Source organism: Myotis brandtii, unplaced genomic scaffold (assembly GCF_000412655.1).
Source record: "Myotis brandtii unplaced genomic scaffold, ASM41265v1 scaffold409, whole genome shotgun sequence".
Classification (NCBI taxonomy): Eukaryota; Metazoa; Chordata; class Mammalia; order Chiroptera; family Vespertilionidae; genus Myotis; species Myotis brandtii.
In genome coordinates, this window is record NW_005365723.1 from 89,001 (window position 1) to 110,712 (window position 21,712).

The window sequence follows — 21,712 nt, forward strand, 5'->3', positions numbered from 1 at the left end:
ATGATGTCCAGCATTAGCCGTGGCGCCTGCTGCAAGAGACACTTAGGCAAAGCCTTGCGAGGTAGGTCCCAGCTTTGTTTTCCTGATAAGGAAACAGGCTCAGGAAACGTGTCCAAAATTCCAGTGGCAGGTCCGTGGCGGAGCCAGGATTTGAATCTCAGGGCTGTCAGGACTCCAGAGCCCACGCTTGGAGTCTTGTCCAAGGTCACCCAGGCAGTGAGCACAGCAGTGCTTCCCCGAACCGCAGGGCATGAATTATGAGCGGCTGAAAATGAATGAGCAAGACCTACCAGCCGGGCAATATGGAATCGCCAGATAAGAGCCACACGCACGCCTCCTCGCACGCTGCTAACACACACTAAAAGTGGCATGTGACCAGCAGGAATGGAACGGCCAAAGCAAAGTGCCCGGTTTCACAGTGTCATTAATTTTAGAAAAAGAAATTAATGAGGGAAACTTCAATATCAATGAAGTAGCGAGAGTATAATGAGTTATGCTTGCCCCCACCAGGGACAGCTTTTTAATTATTTTTTCAGATGAACTGCAGTCACCGCGTATGTGATCCATACCCGACCCACGCTCTCTTTGGAGAGTAAAACACATTTTCCCCAATGTCAAGTTACAATAAAAACTCACCAGGAGCAAAATAACTCTGGGCTCCCGGGGCTCGGAAGGGAAATTTGGCGCTCTCTGGTTGCCGGCTGGTATTAGAGTGACCTTTGTTCTAAACAAACAACTGGCAGATGAAATCTGGGAATAATTCTCTTTGCATCATTAACCGGAACATGGAGGGCTCCACTGGGTTTCAATGTGAGTGATGAAGAAAACATGACACATCCATGTCTAACGTACCTGCCTCCTGACTTTGAGCGATTGCTCAAAGCGATGTGCACGCAGGAAAGACCATGTGAAGGCACAGGAGGAGCAGGCCCCCCTGTAAGCCAAGGAGAGATGCCTCAGAGGAAACCAACTCTACCGATACCCTGAGCTTGGGCTTCCAGCCTCCAGGACTGTGAGACGTTAAAGCTACGGCCTTAGCCACCCAGTCTGAGGTGTGACATTATGGAGCCCTAGCACACACATTCAGTTCTCATGCCCAGTCATCTAGTTTATGGCCCCTAGTCCCAAGCTGCCCAGGCCTTGGCACCACCTTTAAGAGGAAAATAAATGGTGGCTGATGTGAGGCAGGAAACCTCTTCATCAAGAAACACGGGTCCATCCTAGCCGGTGTGGCTCGGTTGTTAGAGCGTCGGCCTGTGGACGAAAGGGTCGCAAGTTCAGTTCTGGTCAAGGGCACGCACCTTGGTTGCAGGCTCAATCCTGTGTGGGAGGTAACCAATTGATGTGTCTCTCTCACATGGACATTTCTCTCTCTCTCTCACTCCTTCCCTTCCACTCTGTGTAAAAATCAATAGGGGGAAAAAGATCCTCAGGTGAGGAAAAGAGAAACAGAGAGAGAGAGAGAGAGAGAGAGAGAAAGTCAATACAAATATATTTTTTTAAAAAGAATACATACACTGAGCAGATACCTGCTGATAGTAAGAAATTATTATTAATTCCTAAGGCATGACAACGGTATTGTGATTGTGTTTTTAAAGAGTCCTTACCTCTGAGAAATAAATACTAAATATTTACAAATAAGATGAAATGTCTGAAATGATGGGGAGGAGAGACGGGAGGTAAGGAGGAAACAAGAAAGGCCACGTGTTGAAATCATCGGGTGATGGGCACAGAGCTTCATTCAAGTCTCCTTTCTGCGTCTGGACAGGTTTCAAATTCCCATAACGCACAATTATCCCACAAAATCTCAGTGTTGGGGCCAAACCCAATCAGTAGACATTTTCCACTCTTATTACTAAGAAATATGACTTTGGCCTTAACGGGTTTGGCTTAGTGGATAGAGTGTTGGCCTGTGGCCTGAAGGGTCCCTGATTTGATTCTGGTCAAGGGCACGTACCTCAGTTACAGCTCGATCCTTGGCCCCGGCCGGGTGCATGCAGGAAGCAACCAATCAATGTCTCTCTCTCACATCAATGTTTCTCTCTCTCCCCTCCCTTCCACTCTCTCTAAACAAAATCAATGGAAAAATGTCCTCAGGTGAGGAATAACAAAAAAATACATAAAAGAGATATGACTTTGGACAAGTTACTTAATTCTGCTGAGCCTGTTTCCTACTCTGTGCAATGGACGTGCTGGGGATGAAATGAGAAAATGTGAAGGGCCACGCTGAGCTCTGCCTGGCACAGGGCATGCACTGGACCAAGGGAGGCCTCGCCCCCACGGCTAAGTCACTGCCGTTGCAGACGGCAAGCGGAGGCACCTCATCTTCCCCCCTGACTTTAAATTAAAAACCTGCTTAATGCTCATGGGTTATTGGCTTAATAGTCTCCAGCAGGAGCGAAATGCATTCTGTCTTCTGTGTGATAAATAATCTGTTTCCCCCTTCGTCTACACACACACACACACACGCACTGCTAGGTGGCCCCTCTCAGGCTGGCCCTCCGTGACCCACAGGCAATCGGCACCCCCTCCCCAGCTGTGAATGCCCCAAGTTCTGAACATGCTCCTCCCAGCCAGCCGGCCAGTGCCTTCCTTTCTGAGCCCAGCTGGGAGGCTGTCATGTTCTCTCCTAACCTGAGGACTGCATCACATCAGGAAACAGATGTGACACCTACGAAACCTGGAGTTTGCAGAGCCCTTGCTTTGAGAACACGCAGGAGGCAGTTTTATTGTTTCCTCCAACAGCCGCGATGGTTGGAAGACGGCGCGTCTCTTTCTAAGGCACCGAGTCAGTACTCACACTATGAACTACGCCTGAGCACACGGTCAAGGTTTTCCGCTCGGCAAGTGCGCGCGTGGGGTCCTTCCGAGTAGCCTGGTGTCACGTTCTGCCCTCACTATGTGTCAAGCTCCTGCTTTTATGACAGTCACTGCCAGTGTGCGGGGAAGCAGAGGAAACTGACCCATCACTGGAGAAGGAAACCCCGGGCTCGGGTTCCCCTGCTGTCCCCACTGCTGGCATCTGTGCCCTGAAAAAGCAGACAATGAAACCAAACTCAAAGAACCGTTTTGAGAATCACAGCAGATAAGATATGCAGAGACCTGGTCCGGGCTCTGGCACACATAAAGCGCTTTCTAAACATTTGTTGATATTATTATTATTATTATTATGATGATGATGATGATGACTCTTCCAGGCTGGTGATAGGTCTGATTCATCTGTGTAACCTCAGCACCTTGCAGGGTGATTGGCACATGGTAAGTTCTTAAGGAATGTTTTAAATCCATGAGTGAATGAATGGAATGGAGACAAGTAAATTTAACAAATCTATTAAAAAGGAGTCAAGTTCGCCTGGCCAATGTGGCTCAGTGGTTGAGTATCAACCTATGAACCTGGAGGTCACGGTTCGATTCCTGGTCAGGGCACATGCCCGGGTTGCGGGCTCAATCCCCAGTAAGGGGTGTGCAGGAGGCAGCCGATCCATGATTCTCTCTCCTCATTGATGTTTCTCTCTCTCTCTCTCCCTCTCCCTTTCTCTCTGAAATAAAAAAAATGTATTTTTTTAAAAAGGAGGCAAGTTATTTTAAATCTCAAAATGCAGTACTATTATCTAAAACATATACATTATATTATGTTATTATACATAACCATATTGTTACTGTTCACTGGGCATGTAATAAATTTCCATTCCATTCCAGCAGATGCCTTTGCACTTTTGTAACAAAGGTTCCAGAACAATGTGCACGCCTCCAGGTCTGAAAACGCCCAGAGCCTGCTTCGGAGAGGTAGCAGGTGGAGGACAGCGTGGAGACAGGCCAGACTGGGCGCAATCAGACTCATCAAAGGTGGGTGAAATGGTCCAGGAGAGGGGTACAGACAGCCTGGCTGGGGGCAGTGAGGGGAGGTGCGGCGGGCTCAGGGGAGCCAGACACACAGGATCTTTCAGGAGCCATCCTCAGTAAGAGGTGGTGGCTTTCAAATGCCGGGTGTGAGAGGGAAAGGACTATGTGAGTCAATAATAAAGCAAAATTGGGAGGAAATAAAGAAGTTGAAATTTGGACTCAGTGAGCTTAGCGCACCTTGGGACACCAAGTAGAGATGTCTTTTAACGAGCCTGAAACACAGCGCATGGAGACGTTCATAGCAACACTATTCACAATGGCCAAGAGGTGGAAGCAAGCCAAGTGGCCATCAAGGAGTGAATGGATACATAAAATGCGGAATATGCATACAATGGGCTATTACTCAGCCTTTCAAAAAGAAGGCAATTCTGGCACAGGCTCCAACATGGGTGAACCTTGAGAACACTGTGCTAAGTGAAAAAAGCCAGACGCAAAAAGCCACATGCTCTGTGATCCCACGTTTATGAGATAACTAGAGCAGGCAAACCCGTAAAGACAGAAAGGAGGATGGTGGCTGCCAAGGGCTGGGTGTTGCTTGAATGGGTACGGAGTTTCAGTTTTGCAAGATGAAAGTTATGGGATCTGTTGCACAACCATGAATGGAAGTAACACTACTGAACTGTACATTTAAAACATGGTTATGATGGTGAATTTGATGTTCTGCATTTATCACAATTAATAAACATTTTCAAATTATAAGGTAAAAAGCTGGAAATATGGATCTGGGGTCATGAGCCAGAGGAGCTCAGTCCTCCAAACTGCCCGCCTGGCACCAATATTCCTTGGTCACTCAGACCCAGTTTCTGCCTCTGAATCCACTCTCCCTCCCCCAGGCAGACCAATAAGAGATGGTTTGTTGATAGGCCACCAACAAGGACTCATGCAAGTAAGAGTGCTCAGGTTGCCTCCTGCATGCACCCCTCCAGGATGCTGTAAGGAGGCCTTTGCTCCTTCTCATCCCTGTAAGTACCTTCTGCTGCTAACACAGTTCATGTCAAAGAACATTCTATTTTGAAGATTTTCTGAACATCCCAGGGCTAAACAGTTGTGGAGGTGGATTATTTGCCTGTATTGAAAGGCTTTGTAAATTATATTATTCTAACTTACTGATCTCTACTTGTCCTTTAAGATTTCTGTCTTATGTGTTCATTCATGATCCATGAAGTGTGTGTGTGTGTGTGTATATATATTTTTTTTTTGAGGAAGGGAGAGGGAGATAGAAACCTCAATGATGAGAGAATCATGGATCGGCTGCCTCCTGCACGCCCCCCACTGGGGATTCAGCCTGCAACCTGGACATGTGCCCTGATGGGAATCAAACTGTGACCTCCTGGTTCATAGGTCGACGCTCAAGCACTGAGCCATGGCGGCTGGGCTCCATGAAGTCTTACTTATGCTATCTTCTTACACTGTCTGTGGCAGGTGTGATCTAGTGGGTTAGAGAGTTGGCTTAGCCAAGCCTGGGAGTGAAGAAACTCAAGTCCAAGTTGCCAAATAGCCGTGCATTAAGCGCAAGTGGGCCTGAAACATGCACAAAGCCGTCTGCTGAGTGCATTGCTCTCGCTTTACTGCAGGGAGGCTGTGAAAACACATCACGTGGGTGCTGTAGGAGGCAGGCTTTATCTGATGAGAGTTTTAGAAATTCCCACGGAGAAGCCAGGCCCTGAGCGCCTTACATCCGGCAGAACTGGCCTGCCTAGAAACGCATCGCCAGAAAGACATCACATAATGTACTGCTGACATGGCAAACAGCTAGCTATTCAGTAAGAGGAGAGGGAGGGACACACACACACACACAGAGAGAGAGAGAGAGAGATATGCCTAGGTAGTTGAGTTAAGCTCATTTTATACTTAGCCCAGCACACTTGGGTCCTATGTTACCCTGGTGGGGGCATAGCAGTGTCTAAGGATGAGGGAGGAAGGAAGCATAAGTGGAAAAAACATGGTCTATGGGCTAATGAAGACCAGGATAGTAATCCAGGCCTTGCCATGAACCAGCCCTGTGACCCTGGACAAACTGTGACCTCCTGGTTCATAGGTCGACGCTCAACCACTGGCCTCAGTTTCTTCACCTGTACAATGGGAACAACAATCCCTACCAGCCTGGGCTTTCTGAAGAAAGACTGAGAGACCACATGCAAAGCGCCCGTTCTCTGACTGCCACATACCAGTGACCCCATACTCGCTGTCACTATGGTCATTATTCAAACACGTGTATCTAAATAAGCAGGCAGCTATTCAAGCGTCTCTGTGACCGCAGTAAGTCCTACAACTCAACACTTGCTCACAACCAGTAACAAGGCCCACATTAACCATAAATAAATGAAAGCATCGAGGTGGGACACATTTGCTCTTTCTACAACCTGATGACCTGATCTTGTCTTTTACTCAGAGTCACAGTTATCCACGTGCACCTAAGCCAACGCAGTTCATTGGCGGGATCAAGCCAAGGTTCTGTCCCCCGGGATACAATGTGCAGACGGAGGCTGGAGTAGGTGAAGTGCTTTAGGTCTAATAATAGACACCACTGGGCTTTGAAAGGTTCCCAGGGTCCATGCACCATTTTAGAAGCTATTAGAACCTTGCTGTGCTGATGAGGCCTCGTGCTGGGCACCTGGATTCCCTTTGTCAAGTCCATGAACAACCTGCAAAGCAGGTGGGCCAATGCGGCTGTTCTTATAGATACAGGCCTTGCTCAGGAAGGGAAGTGGGGGAAATTGCACTCATTTGCACCACATCACAGAACATGAGGGGCGGGGGGGGAGGAGAGAATCATCTCTCCGTGGAGAGAAGTCAGGATGCACTAGCCCCAAGCCCCCGGCACCTCCCACTCCTGAAACAGGAGACAGTGGTAAAAGGCAAAGACAGAAGGAGGTTTCTCAAATGCAGCAACTACCCACCCCCCGAAATGCCCCCTCCCCTCAAAAAAAAGGTTGAGATAAGAAGTTTTGCCCAAAAAAGTCTGCCAAGTATATATATTCATGTACTCAGATGACTGGGGGCAGGGGGGAGTCCCTCACAACTTTCTGCCTGTTGGTTAGTTGTGTGTTTTTTTAAAATATATTTTTAGAAAGGGAGAGAAAGATCGAAATATCAATGATGAGAGAGAATCACTGATTGGCTGCCTCCTGCATGCCCCCTATGGTGCTCAAACCTGCAACCCGGGCATGTGCCCTGACCAGGAATTGAACAGTGACCTCCTGGTTCATAGGTTGACGCTCAACTACTGAGCCACACCAGCTGGGCTGTTGGGTAGTGTTTTAATCGCCCCAAGAGCATTTTTCTCAGTTAGAACACATGGAAAATTTTGACTTTGAGAGTTCAGATTCTATTAATGATCCCGGCGCATTTTTAAAATGTTTTTGCTTTCAGAGCCAAAAATAAAAGTTTTGATTTTCCTATCTGTGCATCAGTTCAAACCAGCACAGAAAATGTGCTGAATATTACCCAAAACACCCATGGTCAGGCTGAAAGAAGGGATGGAAAATTTCCACCCCAAAGGAGTTCCGGGGGGAAGGGGTTGGGTGGAGGAGGAGGAGGAGGGCTGAGAGAGTATCTGCCTGTGTCTCCAACGCCACAGAGAACGCATCTGACGTTTCACCCAGAGTGACCTCAGTGCCGCATCCTGTTATAAGTACAGTGGCTCCCCAGGGGGCAGATGCTGTTCAGAGCTGAGCCCTGGACGACATTCCAGTCCCCAAGTGCCATCTGTCACTCCGCACTGCCTATCACCTCAACTATCTTGGCTTACCTCACCCCGAGATGCCTGTTATCAGGGTCTACCCAGCGTAAGGACTCTATGCAATCCTAACCTTTATTTTGCGCATGAACCTCTTTGAGAATTCAGTGAGAGCTTCCCCACAGGGTGCAGATAGCTCCATGTAATTTTAGCCCCTGACACACATGTGAGAACCTTTAGCCTCAAGTGGCACTCGATTTTTCCTGACACATTTAACATAAATGCCTGCATCCCAGTTCTAAAGGCTACACTCAACTTTTTACTCAACTTTTTATGAGTGTCCATTAGCCACCTAGTGCTTTGGTATCTATATTTATTTATTTTTAAATATATTTTTATTGATTTCAGAGAGGAGGGGAGAGGGAGAGAGAGATAGAAATATCAATGATGAGAGAGAATCACTGATCGGCTGCCTCCTGAACGCCCCACACTGGGGATGGAGCCCGCAACCCGGGCATGTGCCCTGACCAGGAATGGAACTGTGACCTCCTGGTTCCTAGGTTGATGCTCAGCCACTGAGCCACACTGGCTGGGCTGCTCTGGTATCTTCAGATTTTTGTCTTTATGTGGACTCACACACACACACACACACACACACACACGCAGCTGGGCAGGAATGAAGTGGCAAAGCCAAGTTGAGAATGAAACGTGCTCATTTAGCTTATTCACTCCTGACAATATGAAGTCCTGCGAGGGAGGGAAGGTGGCTTTGGCAATTGCCATCCACATAAAGGAGCCAGGGCTGCTCATGATTTTTCCATTCAATAAAGAGCACCATTGAATACGCCGAGCGTGCTCGACATTCTCCTGCCCACATAAGCCATTTGCTATTTAAACACTCACTGTTCCCGCACAGAGCCTGCCAACAGGTTATTTTTAACTGCTTTTGTTTGGTTTTGGTGGCTAGGGAGAAAGTGGAGGGGGTATTACTTTTGACCTCTGGGTCCCTGTCCTGCAACTTCAATGTCTATGAAATAAGGAAATGAAGAACTAAACAGAACATCCAACCTAATCATTTTTATTGTAAAGGGTCGGGAGTTCTTGAGTTCATCAGAGTATCATGAGTGAGTATCTTTTTGTTGTTGTTGTTGTTAATCCTCACCTGAGGATATTTTCCACTGATTTTTAGAGAGAGTGGAAGAGAGGGGAGACAGAGAGAGAGAAACATCGATGTGAGACACATCGATTGGTTGCCTCTGGTTCGCACCTGGACGGGAACCAGGGATTGAGCCTGTAACCGAGGTACATGCCTTCGCTGGAATCGAACCCGGGACCCTTCAGTTCAAGGGCTGGCACTCTAACCACTGAACCAAACCGACTAGGGCATGACTCCCTTGTCAGGACACCCTTGTGCTTCACTCATTTATCTTCCAAAAAAAGTCACAGCAAAGCCAAGTGGCTGATGTCCAGCTCACACTGAATCTACCTGAACTACTCTGAGCTTTTGAAGTTTTCAGCAAATGTGGACAAGGCTATGGCCACAAAGATGTTCATCACCCTAACGTCCTAAAAGCAGATCCAAGTGTTTCTAGATTGACAAAAATCTTATGCAATTATCTGAAACAATGTTCGTTGTTCATGATAACACATCTATAAAAATAAAAGGGTAATATGCTAATTAGACCAGACGTCATTCTGGACGTCCTTCCTGATGAAGCCGGGGCCGGAGGGAAGCCAGCCTGGGTCCCGGGTGCCTGGGGGCAGCCAGAGGAGGGAAGCCCAGGTCCCGGGTCCCAGGTGCCGGAGGGAAGCTGGTGCCGGCAGCCGGGGGAAGGAAGGCCTACTCTTGCACGAATTTTTGTGCATCGGGCCGCTAGTCAATTAGTAAAAAGCAGGTTTGCTTATGGTATGGTCTTAACTAAGTAAAAATATATACAAAGAACAAAGGTTGAAATGAACTATACCTACATTTTGGCAGCATATTCTACAGGTACCTGGATTATAAATTATTATTTAAGTTTTCTTATTATATTTTTGTTTTTCCCAACTTTACATTCTTTTAAAAGAACGGAACCAATATTCAGAAACAAATTCAGAAGCAATGTGTTGGAACCCGGAAAGCCAACCAATACATCACTTTGGGGCGATGGGCATACAAGGTGGGGTGCCTATAAACCAGATAGCCTGCTGGCTGGGTAACACCAGCACTTGATGTGTTTTGAGAGGAGCCGCAGGAAGCGGTCTGCAGGCAAAGAAGAGGCCTGCTGGTTTAATTCAGGACTGAAGAGGCTGCTATTCTCACATCTCCTTGATGGATTTTCTCCGAGGCTGGAAATCGAGATCTAACTGCTCGTCGAAGACCTGCCTGTGTGTTTAAATAAGTTCAGCACTTCCCTGCCTCTTTTGTCTTTATGTGGACTCACACACACACACACACACACACACACACACGCAGCTGGGCAGGAATGAAGTGGCAAAGCCAAGTTGAGAATGAAACGTGCTCATTTAGCTTATTCACTCCTGACAATATGAAGTCCTGCGAGGGAGGGAAGGTGGCTTTGGCAATTGCCATCCACATAAAGGAGCCAGGGCTGCTCATGATTTTTCCATTCAATAAAGAGCACCATTGAATACGCCGAGCGTGCTCGACATTCTCCTGCCCACATAAGCCATTTGCTATTTAAACACTCACTGTTCCCGCACAGAGCCTGCCAACAGGTTATTTTTAACTGCTTTTGTTTGGTTTTGGTGGCTAGGGAGAAAGTGGAGGGGGTATTACTTTTGACCTCTGGGTCCCTGTCCTGCAACTTCAATGTCTATGAAATAAGGAAATGAAGAACTAAACAGAACATCCAACCTAATCATTTTTATTGTAAAGGGTCGGGAGTTCTTGAGTTCATCAGAGTATCATGAGTGAGTATCTTTTTGTTGTTGTTGTTAATCCTCACCCGAGGATATTTTCCACTGATTTTTAGAGAGAGTGGAAGAGAGGGGGAGACAGAGAGAGAGAAACATCGATGTGAGACACATCGATTGGTTGCCTCTGGTTCGCACCCGGACGGGAACCAGGGATCGAGCCTGTAACCGAGGTACATGCCTTTGCTGGAATCGAACCCGGGACCCTTCAGTTCGAGGGCTGGCACTCTAACCACTGAACCAAACCGACTAGGGCATGACTCCCTTGTCAGGACACCCTTGTGCTTCACTCATTTATCTTCCAAAAAAAGTCACAGCAAAGCCAAGTGGCTGATGTCCAGCTCATACTGAATCTCCCTGAACTACCCTGAGCTTTTGAAGTTTTCAGCAAATGTGGACAAGGCTATGGCCACAAAAATGTTCATCACCCTAACGTCCTAAAAGCAAATCCAAGTGTTTCTAGATTGACAAAAATCTTATGCAATTATCTGAAACAATGTTCGTTGTTCATGATAACACATCTATAAAAATAAAAGGGTAATATGCTAATTAGACCGGATGTCTTTCAGATGTCGTTCTGGACATCCTTCCTGATGAAGCCAGGGCCGGAGGGAAGCCAGCCTGGGTCCCGGGTGCCTGGGGGCGGCCAGAGGAGGGAAGCCCAGGTCCCGGGTCCCAGGTGCCAGAGGGAAGCTGGTGCCAGCAGCTGCGGGAAGGAAGGCCTACTCTTGCACGAATTTTTGTGCATCGGGCCACTAGTCAATTGGTAAAAAGCAAGTTTGCTTATGGTATGGTCTTAACTAAGTAAAAAATATATACAAAGAACAAAGGCTGAAATGAAATATACCTACATTTTGGCAGCATATTCTATAGGTACCTGGATTATGAATTATTATTTAAGTTTTCTTATTATATTTTTGTTTTTCCCAACTTTACATTCTTTTAAAAGAACGGAACCAATATTCAGAAACAAATTCAGAAGCAATGTATTGGAACCCGGAAAGTCAACCAATACATCACTTTGGGGCGATGGGCATACAAGGTGGGGTGCCTATAAACCAGATAGCCTGCTGGCTGGGTAACACCAGCACTTGATGTGTTTTGAGAGGAGCCGCAGGAAGCAGTCTGCAGGCAAAGAAGAGGCCTGCTGGTTTAATTCAGGACTGAAGAGGCTGCTATTCTCACATCTCCTTGATGGATTTTCTCCGAGGCTGGAAATCGAGATCTAACTGCTCGTCGAAGACCTGCCTGTGTGTTTAAATAAGTTCAGCACTTCCCTGCCTCAGTTTCCACTCCTGGAAATGGCGATGATATGACCATCAAGATGACCAGGACAGTGTGTAATGATGTCCAGCATTAGCCGTGGCGCCTGCTGCAAGAGACACTTAGGCAAAGCCTTGCGAGGTAGGTCCCAGCTTTGTTTTCCTGATAAGGAAACAGGCTCAGGAGATGTGTCCAAAATTCCAGTGGCAGGTCCGTGGCGGAGCCAGGATTTGAATCTCAGGGCTGTCAGGACTCCAGAGCCCACGCTTGGAGTCTTGTCCAAGGTCACCCAGGCAGTGAGCACAGCAGTGCTTCCCCGAACCGCAGGGCATGAATTATGAGCGGCTGAAAATGAATGAGCAAGACCTACCAGCCGGGCAATATGGAATCGCCAGATAAGAGCCACACGCACGCCTCCTCGCATGCTGCTAACACACACTGAAAGTGGCATGTGACCAGCAGGAATGGAACGGCCAAAGCAAAGTGCCCGGTTTCACAGTGTCATTAATTTTAGAAAAAGAAATTAATGAGGGAAACTTCAATATCAATGAAGTAGCGAGAGTATAATGAGTTATGCTTGCCCCCACCAGGGACAGCTTTTTAATTATTTTTTCAGATGAACTGCAGTCACCGCGTATGTGATCCATACCCGACCCACGCTCTCTTTGGAGAGTAAAACACATTTTCCCCAATGTCAAGTTACAATAAAAACTCACCAGGAGCAAAATAACTCTGGGCTCCCGGGGCTCGGAAGGGAAATTTGGCGCTCTCTGGTTGCCGGCTGGTATTAGAGTGACCTTTGTTCTAAACAAACAACTGGCAGATGAAATCTGGGAATAATTCTCTTTGCATCATTAACCGGAACATGGAGGGCTCCACTGGGTTTCAATGTGAGTGATGAAGAAAACATGACACATCCATGTCTAACGTACCTGCCTCCTGACTTTGAGCGGTTGCTCCAAGCGATGTGCACGCAGGAAAGACCATGTGAAGGCACAGGAGGAGCAGGCCCCCCTGTAAGCCAAGGAGAGATGCCTCAGAGGAAACCAACTCTACCGATACCCTGAGCTTGGGCTTCCAGCCTCCAGGACTGTGAGACGTTAAAGCTACGGCCTTAGCCACCCAGTCTGAGGTGTGACATTATGGAGCCCTAGCACACACATTCAGTTCTCATGCCCAGTCATCTAGTTTATGGCCCCTAGTCCCAAGCTGCCCAGGCCTTGGCACCACCTTTAAGAGGAAAATAAATGGTGGCTGATGTGAGGCAGGAAACCTCTTCATCAAGAAACACGGGTCCATCCTAGCCGGTGTGGCTCGGTTGTTAGAGCGTCGGCCTGTGGACGAAAGGGTCGCAAGTTCAGTTCTGGTCAAGGGCACGCACCTTGGTTGCAGGCTCAATCCTGTGTGGGAGGTAACCAATTGATGTGTCTCTCTCACATGGACATTTCTCTCTCTCTCTCACTCCTTCCCTTCCACTCTGTGTAAAAATCAATAGGGGGAAAAAGATCCTCAGGTGAGGAAAAGAGAAACAGAGAGAGAGAGAGAGAGAGAGAGAGAAAGGTAGGAAGGTCAGTCCTGGCCCAGAGGAGGTAAGCTTCAGTCCATTCCCCACCCATTTAAGGTTAGTGTGCAGCAGTTTGAGGAATTAGCAAAACCTGGAAGAGGCATCACAATTTTTCAGGGCGGGCCTAGAGAGCAGAACCAGAACCAGCATGTGGCCAGTTGTAAGGAGCAGATTTCTACCACAACCCAAGGTCCATCTCCTAATGGCTCTTGTGGTTCCAACACGGAATGACCAGCCATGCGAGGGCACGGAGCCCACAGTTCCGGAGAGGCGAGCAGAGCATGGAACACGCCAGCTGTCCCGCCTCAGAGTCTCAGCTCCGAGCTGTGCCCATCTCTCCTCTAAACGCCAGGAATCGGGACACAAGCCCTTTCTGGAACCCTAACCTGAACTGGTAGCTGTTCTCCTTCCTGCGCTCCGCTCTCTGCCTGGCTTTGAGACACACTGCTCTCTTCCCACCTCCCTGGCTCCTATAACGGTTATATCCTGCGGGCCTCAGGCTGCCCTGTGGAGTGTCCTGACTTACACCTAACCCCTGGGCCACCCACCAGTCCCTTCCTCCGCCCCAGCCTTGTGACAGCATCCAGACACACCTGCAAAGAATGCCACTCTCAGACCTGGAGCCCAGCCCCGTCCAGCCAAGTTATCGGAGGCAAGTTACTTAGCCTCCCAGAACCGCAGTTTACCTGTCTGCTTCATTCATAACAGCAAGAACTTTAAAAACCCATGTCCAACCACAGAGGGCATTAAATATTAAGGTATATATCCAGGAGGGAATAGTAAGGATGCAGTAGTAACATCGCAGAATATTTAGTGACACAGAAATGCTCATGAAATATTAAGAGAGAAATGATCATTGCAAAGCACTACTTAGTATAAACACATTTTTTGTAGAAAAGAATATCAATGCACAAAAAGACTTAAGACAACCATAAAGCTAAGAGTAATTATTTTCTAATTATACTTTCTTTATACTTCCCAAGTTGTCAATGGTGTTAATACTTTTTAACTAGAAATAAAGTTATTTTTACAATCTTTTCACACTCTTGTCTTGGCCTGTTCCTCCCCAAAGATTAAAAACAAGACAAAACTAATTGATATAGAAACTTAACAGAAGGACACAGTGATGCCCTGACAGGTGGCTCAGGCGGTTGAAGCATCATCCTGTACACCAAAAGGTTGCAGGTTCGATTCCCAGTCAGGGCACATACCTAGGTTACCGGTTCAACCCCCAGTTGGGGAGTGTACAGGAGGCTACTGAACGATGTTTTTCTCTCACATCAATGTTTCTCTCTCTCTCTCTCTCTCTCTCTCTCTCTCTCTCTCTCTAAAAGTCAATAAACATATCCTTGGGTGAGGACTGAAAATAAAAAAGGACACAGTGAGTCCATGGCATTAGCTACTTATTCTTACCTACAATAAACGTGCTATGTCTTGAACTTGGAGAAACGGGGCAGCTAAGGACACTGGGCTAAGGGAAGGTCACCCCTTGGACTGGTAGTATGAGTGAACTCCCAAAGGGTCCACTTGGACCCCCATCGAATGGCTTCCACTGCCACTGCCTGACTGTCTATTGTCAAGTCCTGTACATTTAAAACATGGTTTTAACTGTCCCTTTGACTGTCCCTCGAGGAAGACAGTGAGCGCCACGTGTCATCCACGGGTCACTGTGTCGCCGAGCTGTGAGGCTTGGCTCCACGTTGGGCTGGAGCAAAAAGCCTGCCAGCAGCGCCGCGGCCCCATTCACTGGGCTTTGTCCCCTGGTAATGAGCTCCCTTGGCTCCCTCCCCACGCTGGAAAGCAGCGACCTCAGAGCACAGCCAGCCAGAGAAGCCCCTTGAATGGCCCATCGAGGAATCTAGGCGTTTGGCAGTGGCTCGGCCGAAAGAGGCCAAAGCAAATTTGCAGTCATTTCAGTGGAAAATGTCAGCCTGACTCGAGATGGAATGTGTCACCTCCCCGTGGCTGCAGCCGGGTCAGTGACATGGCCACAGACACGCAGCGGGCCCCTATCTGTGACCCGCTCTGCGGGCGCCCCAGGGCAGGTCTTGTCAGCAGGGACGTGTGTGCTCGGCCTGAGCACGGCATGGCTTGGTCCCCTTCCGTGCTGACAGCCACAGGAAATGGCCAGCTCTGAGCAAGCTGTTTGACACGTGCAGTATCTCTATTCCTTTCCATCTCCAAGCCACACTCACGTCTTCAGCATCTGACCCGACGGCTGCTGGCAGGCCTCTCTCTCTTACCCAGCTTTTCAGGAGCCGAGGCCAGAGGCACACGGCTACTCACCCCAACGTGTGCACATTTACACCCACAGTCCCAGCGCCAGTTCCTTCAGCCTTTCCTCCTCTCTGCGGGGAGCTAAGAGGCCTTAATTCATATTGATTCCGTTCAGTGGGTTCCTCTAAACACTTCCCAAAGCAAATTTAGTGGCTTCCCATTACAGCCGATAAGTGCTAACATCTTCTCATGATCACTCACACTCTTTTATGACCTGGATAGTAAATGGATGGACCAGTTATGTCCCAGCATATGCTATGGCCTTAAATTGCTCCTGGAGAATCCGAACCACGCATGGAATAAAGGGCCACCCAGGGAGGCCAGGGGTGCGGGAGGCCGGCTCCCCGCTGTTCCCTGGAAACAAAGACCCGCGAACCCAGCAGGGAGACCCTCGGAGGGTCCGTCGCCATTGGTTTGGGAAGCTGGCCAGATGGACCAGAGCCACCAAGATGCCCATGCACCATGCAAACAGCAGATGCTCTCTGCCTGCTTAACTACCACAGAGGAAACGGGGTCCAAGCAGAAATCTGGCCAAAACATTCTTCATAACAAAGACTCACAGCAAATCCTACAGATAGAGGCTCAGAGGCCCCTCTGCCCACACTCCACCTCCCACACCCAAAACCAAATGCCTCCCCACCCGAAAGCTTTGCACACACCAACCAGGACCCATCCAATGCAGGGGGAAAATGCAGCCCCCCTTGTCATGGAAACTTCCAGAAGAGAGCGCTGAGCCCGCTGCCCTGCACAGGAAGCCCCGAGCAGACGTGATTGAGCACAGCCATGACTTGAGGAGGTATCTGGGGAGACATTTTTCTATTTGATTCTATCATTAGAGACAAGAACTCAGCTTTTCACTCTCCGTTTCCTTCTCTGCGCTCTGATTTATCTACTTGCTGTTGTCACTGCCAGAAAACATTTCTCCCTGAGTCCTAGGGTAGCATCCGTCAAGTCAGAGACCAACTGTCCTGCTGGGCCTCAGGAGACGAGGCTGTGGCCCATGTCCTCGTCTGCAACAGTCACATGGAGTGGCTTTCACTCAAGCTTTAAAAGTAACAAAATGCAGCCCTAGCCGGTTTGGCTCAGTGGATAAGAGTATCGGCCTGTGAACTGAAGGATCCGGGTTCAATTCCAGTCAAGGGCACATGCCCGGGTTGTGGGCTCAATCCCCAACAGGGGGCATGCAGGAGGCAGCCGATCAATGATTCTCTCTCATCATTGATGTTTCCCTCTCTCTCCCTCTCCCTTCCTCTCTGAAATCAATAAAAATATATTTTAAAAATAAAAGTAACAAAATGCACATGATTTCCTTGAACCCCTCTCCCCAGCTTCAGCCACAATCATGGAAGCCCCTAGCCACATGGGGAGAGGACCCGGCCATGTCTGGCCTGAGCAGTCTCCTCCTCTACTTCGCGTTCCATGGTTAGGTCCTGACCAAGCTCACAGGTACTACCTTCCTCACCTTGAGCCCACCCGCAGAGGACTAAAACATACGCTTGTAACATATTTGTTCACCAAAAGCAACTCCTGCAGAGCGGGGACCGAAAGGCCCAGAGGAAAATCGGGGTTCAGGAGTGTAACCCTCCCAGGCCCTCCCGGCTCAGAAAGCTTAGGTGGCTAGAAGCTTGGCAGATAGGAAGCCTGGTGTCAAATTCTGTTCAAATTCTATGGTAACCAACCCTCCATGTTATAACGAACTTCGTATCTCAAGGCGCACTGCTTTTGGGAGGCGCAAAGCTTCCGCCAGCAGAGGTAACTTTTTCAAAGCTTAGCACTCGGGGACGGGATGTGTCATACGGTCCAACAGCTTGTGGGAAGCAAAATTCTACTTGGCAAACAAGGGGTGGAGATGCTAGGCAGGCCAGCCCTCACCGTACAAATGACCTTGCAACACAACCCAGGGGCAGTGACACGACCAAGGAGCCCATGCCACCTTGCCAAGAGCAGACACACCCATTTCCTATAAGAGCAGATCGCCACTTAGATATTTCTTAACCCCAAATCTGGAAATGGCTTCCATCCTTCCAGGATAAAATATCAGAAACGCATACAGCACAAAGCAATTTTTAAAAACTCACATGCACCTTATTTCTTCCGAAATACCCAGTTTCAGCACATACCCCCATTACAGAAAAAAATTACCCCAAGTCACCAACTTTCAATGATACCAAATGCCAGCGAGTAGAGTCCAAGTGTACCCTGGGGCCAATGCCAGGTAGCCCCAAGTTCACAGGCACAAAGAAGAGCAGGTAAATAAACACAAAACTCCTGACCACGTCTCCCCTCTCGAGTCTCTTAATGCTCAAACTCCGCACAGTGGCATCATCTGGGGAGCTTTTTAAAAATGCATTATGGCCCTAGCCGGTTTGGCTCAGTGGATAGATCATCGGCCTGCAGACCAAAGGGTCCCGGGTTCGATTCCGGTCAAGGGCACGTGCCTCAGTGGCAGGCTCCTCCCTGGCTTGGGCCCTGGTCCGGGCTTGTGCAGGAGGCAACCAATCGATGTGTTTCCCTCACATCGATGTTTCTCTCTGTCTTTCCCTCTCTCTCCCACTCTCTATAAAAAAATAAAAAGAAAGAAAAGAGAAAAATATCCTCGGGTGAGATTTTTTTAAAAAAAGCATTATGCCCAGATGGCACCCCAACCCAACTACACCAGATTTCCTGGGGTGAACCTCAGACATTAGCTCTCAATATCCCTGTGTTTTGAAGCCAATTGTGAGAACCAGTGGCTCCGGCAAAATACAAAGTTCACGGCCCACCTTTCCTTCCTTTCTCAACACGCCCACGTTACTAACAGCATGAACCAGAGAACCGCGCCTGGAGCTGGCCGGCTCCTACCTATATAGAGCGAGGAGTCCTTCCTCCGCACGTGGTCGTCGATGTAGGAGACGCCCAGGGGCTGCACGGGGGTAGCACCGATGCCCAGGAGCACCTGGGCCCCAATCAGCAGCAGGTACATCATGTTGGTGGTGGTCCGGTTGCGGCAGATGAGGTCAGGATCGGGCCCCTGGTCGCTGGCTGTGCCATTGGCGGCGCACACGTCGCGAAAAAAAAGCCCTCGGCGCCCCAGCAGAGGATCTCGGCCTCGTACTTGTACTGGTGGGTCAGGAACTCGGGCAAGGCGGACAGCAGCGCGCCCAGGGCCATGACGATGCCCCCGCAGCCGATGAGGCGCGGCCGGTGCCCACGTGCCCCAAAGTAGCTGACGAAGAGGATGAGCGCCAGGTTGCCGATCTCGAAGCTGCTGGCGATCACACCCACGTCGGCGCTCTGCAGGTTGAACCTCCGCTCCAGGGTGGTCAGCACGCTCACCTGCAGGTGCCAAACAAAATCTCAGTGTCAATCCCGGTGGACACCACGGGGGAAGCCCTTTCTGGCCTCGTGGTAACCCTGCCCCTCTCGGCCCTCCCTGGAGGTTTGTACCAGATGCAAAAGACACCTGTGCAAGGTGATTTACTAGGAAACCCGAAGAGTCCAATAAACGTTTACTCAGTACGATAACACTAATCACACGGTTAGAGAAGTTTTTCTCACTGGCAGAGAAGTTTTTCTGGGCCCCTTTCCTTCCAGAAACGTCCTGCCTCTGCCCAGGAAGCACACCTTCCCCTACTCCGTCGCACTTCAGGGCCCTCGCATCCTGTGAAAGTCAGAAGTCACGGTGCCTTCACGCTCCCAACTCGAGCCTATTTATTTACAAAGCCCATCTGGGAGGACCCAAAGGAAATAAATAAAACGAAACAAAAACCTGGGCAAGCTAGCTGAGCTCCTTAGGATAAGCAGTAGCCCTCCGCTTTCTTCTAGAGATTTCCAAACGATGTAGATGTCCCTACAGGCCGCCAGGTAGTTCATTCCTGACTGTCCTATGCCCTATAGCCCCACGAAGGCCCCTCGGAAGGAATATTTTTATGCTTTCCCCCACCTCTGTATTCCTGTCCGCCTTCCATTGGTTTAACAAATATTTACTCTCTACTATTGGCCTGATAAGGCTCTAGTCACCACAGAGAGAAACCCAAGGAAGAGATGACACCTGGCGTGAACATGTCGCCTAGCATGGATCTAGCCTTCCTCCAAATGTATAAGCAGCCGCAAACTCCCCAAGTGCCCAGGCACATGTGCCCACACGCACACCCTGTGTACACCTGTGATGATCAGCACACATGTGTTCTATTTGCTTTCATTATAAAAAAGAACTGCACACATTCAGACAGGCTCCGCTGGCCCTGAGGTTCCCCGGGCACTAGAAGTTTCAGGTGGCTGGGCCCTCGCAGTTTCGGACCAATTGGTCTGGGAGACACCTGGGCCCTGGGATTCATTAAGGAGCCCCAGGGGATTCTGTGAGCTAACACAACACACATTCCTTGCCCAACCCTTCAGAGCTCTGGTCCTGAGAGCTCTGCAGAGCAGCGTTCTAACACTGACACAGCCCCCATCCATGACCAATGCCAGTACAGCTGAGTACCCTGTCACCTGCATTCCAAATCTGATGCCCGTTTCCATGGTGCTTTCTTTTTTTATATAATATATATTTTTATTGACTTCAGTGAGGAAGGGAGAGGAAAAGAGAGATAGAAACATCAATGATGAGAGAGCATCATGGATCGGCTGCCTCCTGCATGCTTCCCACTGGAGATCGAGTCTGCAACGCAGGCATGTGCCCTGACAGGGAATCGAACCATGACCTCCTGGTTCATAAGCCGAGGCCCAACCACTGCGCCACACCAACCGGGCTTCATTGTGCTTTCTAACCCAGTCAAGGCCAGCCCTAGGTGTGTGGCTAGATTATTATTTTTCAAACACCAAGTATTGGCAGTTGTCGAGAAAAGAAATGTAGCGAGTCCTGGTCTCATTAAAATAGCTTTCAAATGCTCCCCCAAAAATTCTGAAAGCGCTGGGGGTTAAGGGGTAAAAACAAAGGCTTCATTCATTCAGCCTGTTCCTTTGTAACACAAGCAAGCATGATGGCCTATGAGCTCTAACCAAGGCTTATAATCAGTAATGCAGTGATGGAGGGAACCCCATGGCCTGGGAGGTGGGGGCTTCGGGGTTCACCCAGGCCTTGGGGGTGAATCCAGAGATGCCCAAAAGAGGCCGGACGCAGAAACAAGCAGGGACCCCACCTAGGCAGGTCCCCTGGGTACACGAGAGTCACCTGGATCAGTCCGGTGGGTCTGCAGCCCGGTGACCTCCACCCTGAGAGTAGAGGACAGTGAGGGTGGCAGGAAGGGTGGGCAGGTGGGCCAGGCTAGAGCGGAAGCCCAATTTCATTCCTGCCAGGAGGCTTAACGACATACATACTTGGCAGCGCGTCTGCAAACACGGCATCCGCTCGGTTTGAGCAGGTGCGCCCTGTCATGAAATATCACACAGATATGGACATCGACGATGACAGATAAGGGTGGAGGGGTAGGGACAGCGGTGGGCGAAAGAGAAACAAGCAGCTCTTTAGAGAGACTGACGCCGGGGCCTGCAGCTCGGCCTGCCTCCCACCTGCTCTTGGCAGGGCGACCGCAGGGGTGACAGGAGGCAGTGGGGCCTTCACCTCCTTGCCTCAGCCTCGGGGACGCCCGTGTGGATCATGTTTTGTGGATCAATTAGATCAGAGGCTAATGTCCTCAGTCACTTAAAGCACGATTTTGAGAAGACGGGCTAAGTAAGCATGCAGGAGGCCACAGGCCTCCCTCGTGGCTTTTATGGGGCAGCGACAACCCATCAAGGAGGAGGTGGTGCTAAAGGGAACCACCATCTTACTTAATGGGAAACAGAAGTGAGGGAAAACAGCTTGATCACTGGAGACCAAGGAGAGGAAACTACGGGAGGAAAACAAAAGTGGAAGTGTCCTTGCCCTGTGCCAAGTGAGTATGAAGTCATTATTAAAAGAATGCTTATTTATCAGGTTTCTACTACCATTAAAAAGAAAAAAAGAAACGGGGGGGCGGGGGTTGTATCTCAAAATCTCCTAGAGCACATGATTAAAAAAATACAGATTCCCCACCCTGGCCGGTTTGGCTCAGTGGATAGAGCGTTCTACTACAACAATTAGAAAGAAAAAAAGAAATGGGGGGGAGGGTTGTATCTCAAAATCTCCTAGACACATGATTAAAAAAATA

At 49.1% G+C, this 21,712-nt stretch overlaps 1 protein-coding gene across 1 annotated transcript in view; it reads right to left on the reverse strand.

The window, feature by feature from the left end:
* SLCO3A1 (solute carrier organic anion transporter family, member 3A1) overlaps positions 1 to 19,645 on the reverse strand; it is a 105,765-nt gene extending 86,120 nt beyond the window's left edge. The window contains 3 exon segments of the mRNA XM_005873386.2: positions 18,444 to 18,651; positions 18,654 to 18,937; positions 19,633 to 19,645. Of these exon segments, the coding sequence (XP_005873448.2) occupies positions 18,444 to 18,651; positions 18,654 to 18,937; positions 19,633 to 19,645 (505 nt within the window).
* Between the last annotated feature and the right edge of the window lie 2,067 nt (positions 19,646 to 21,712).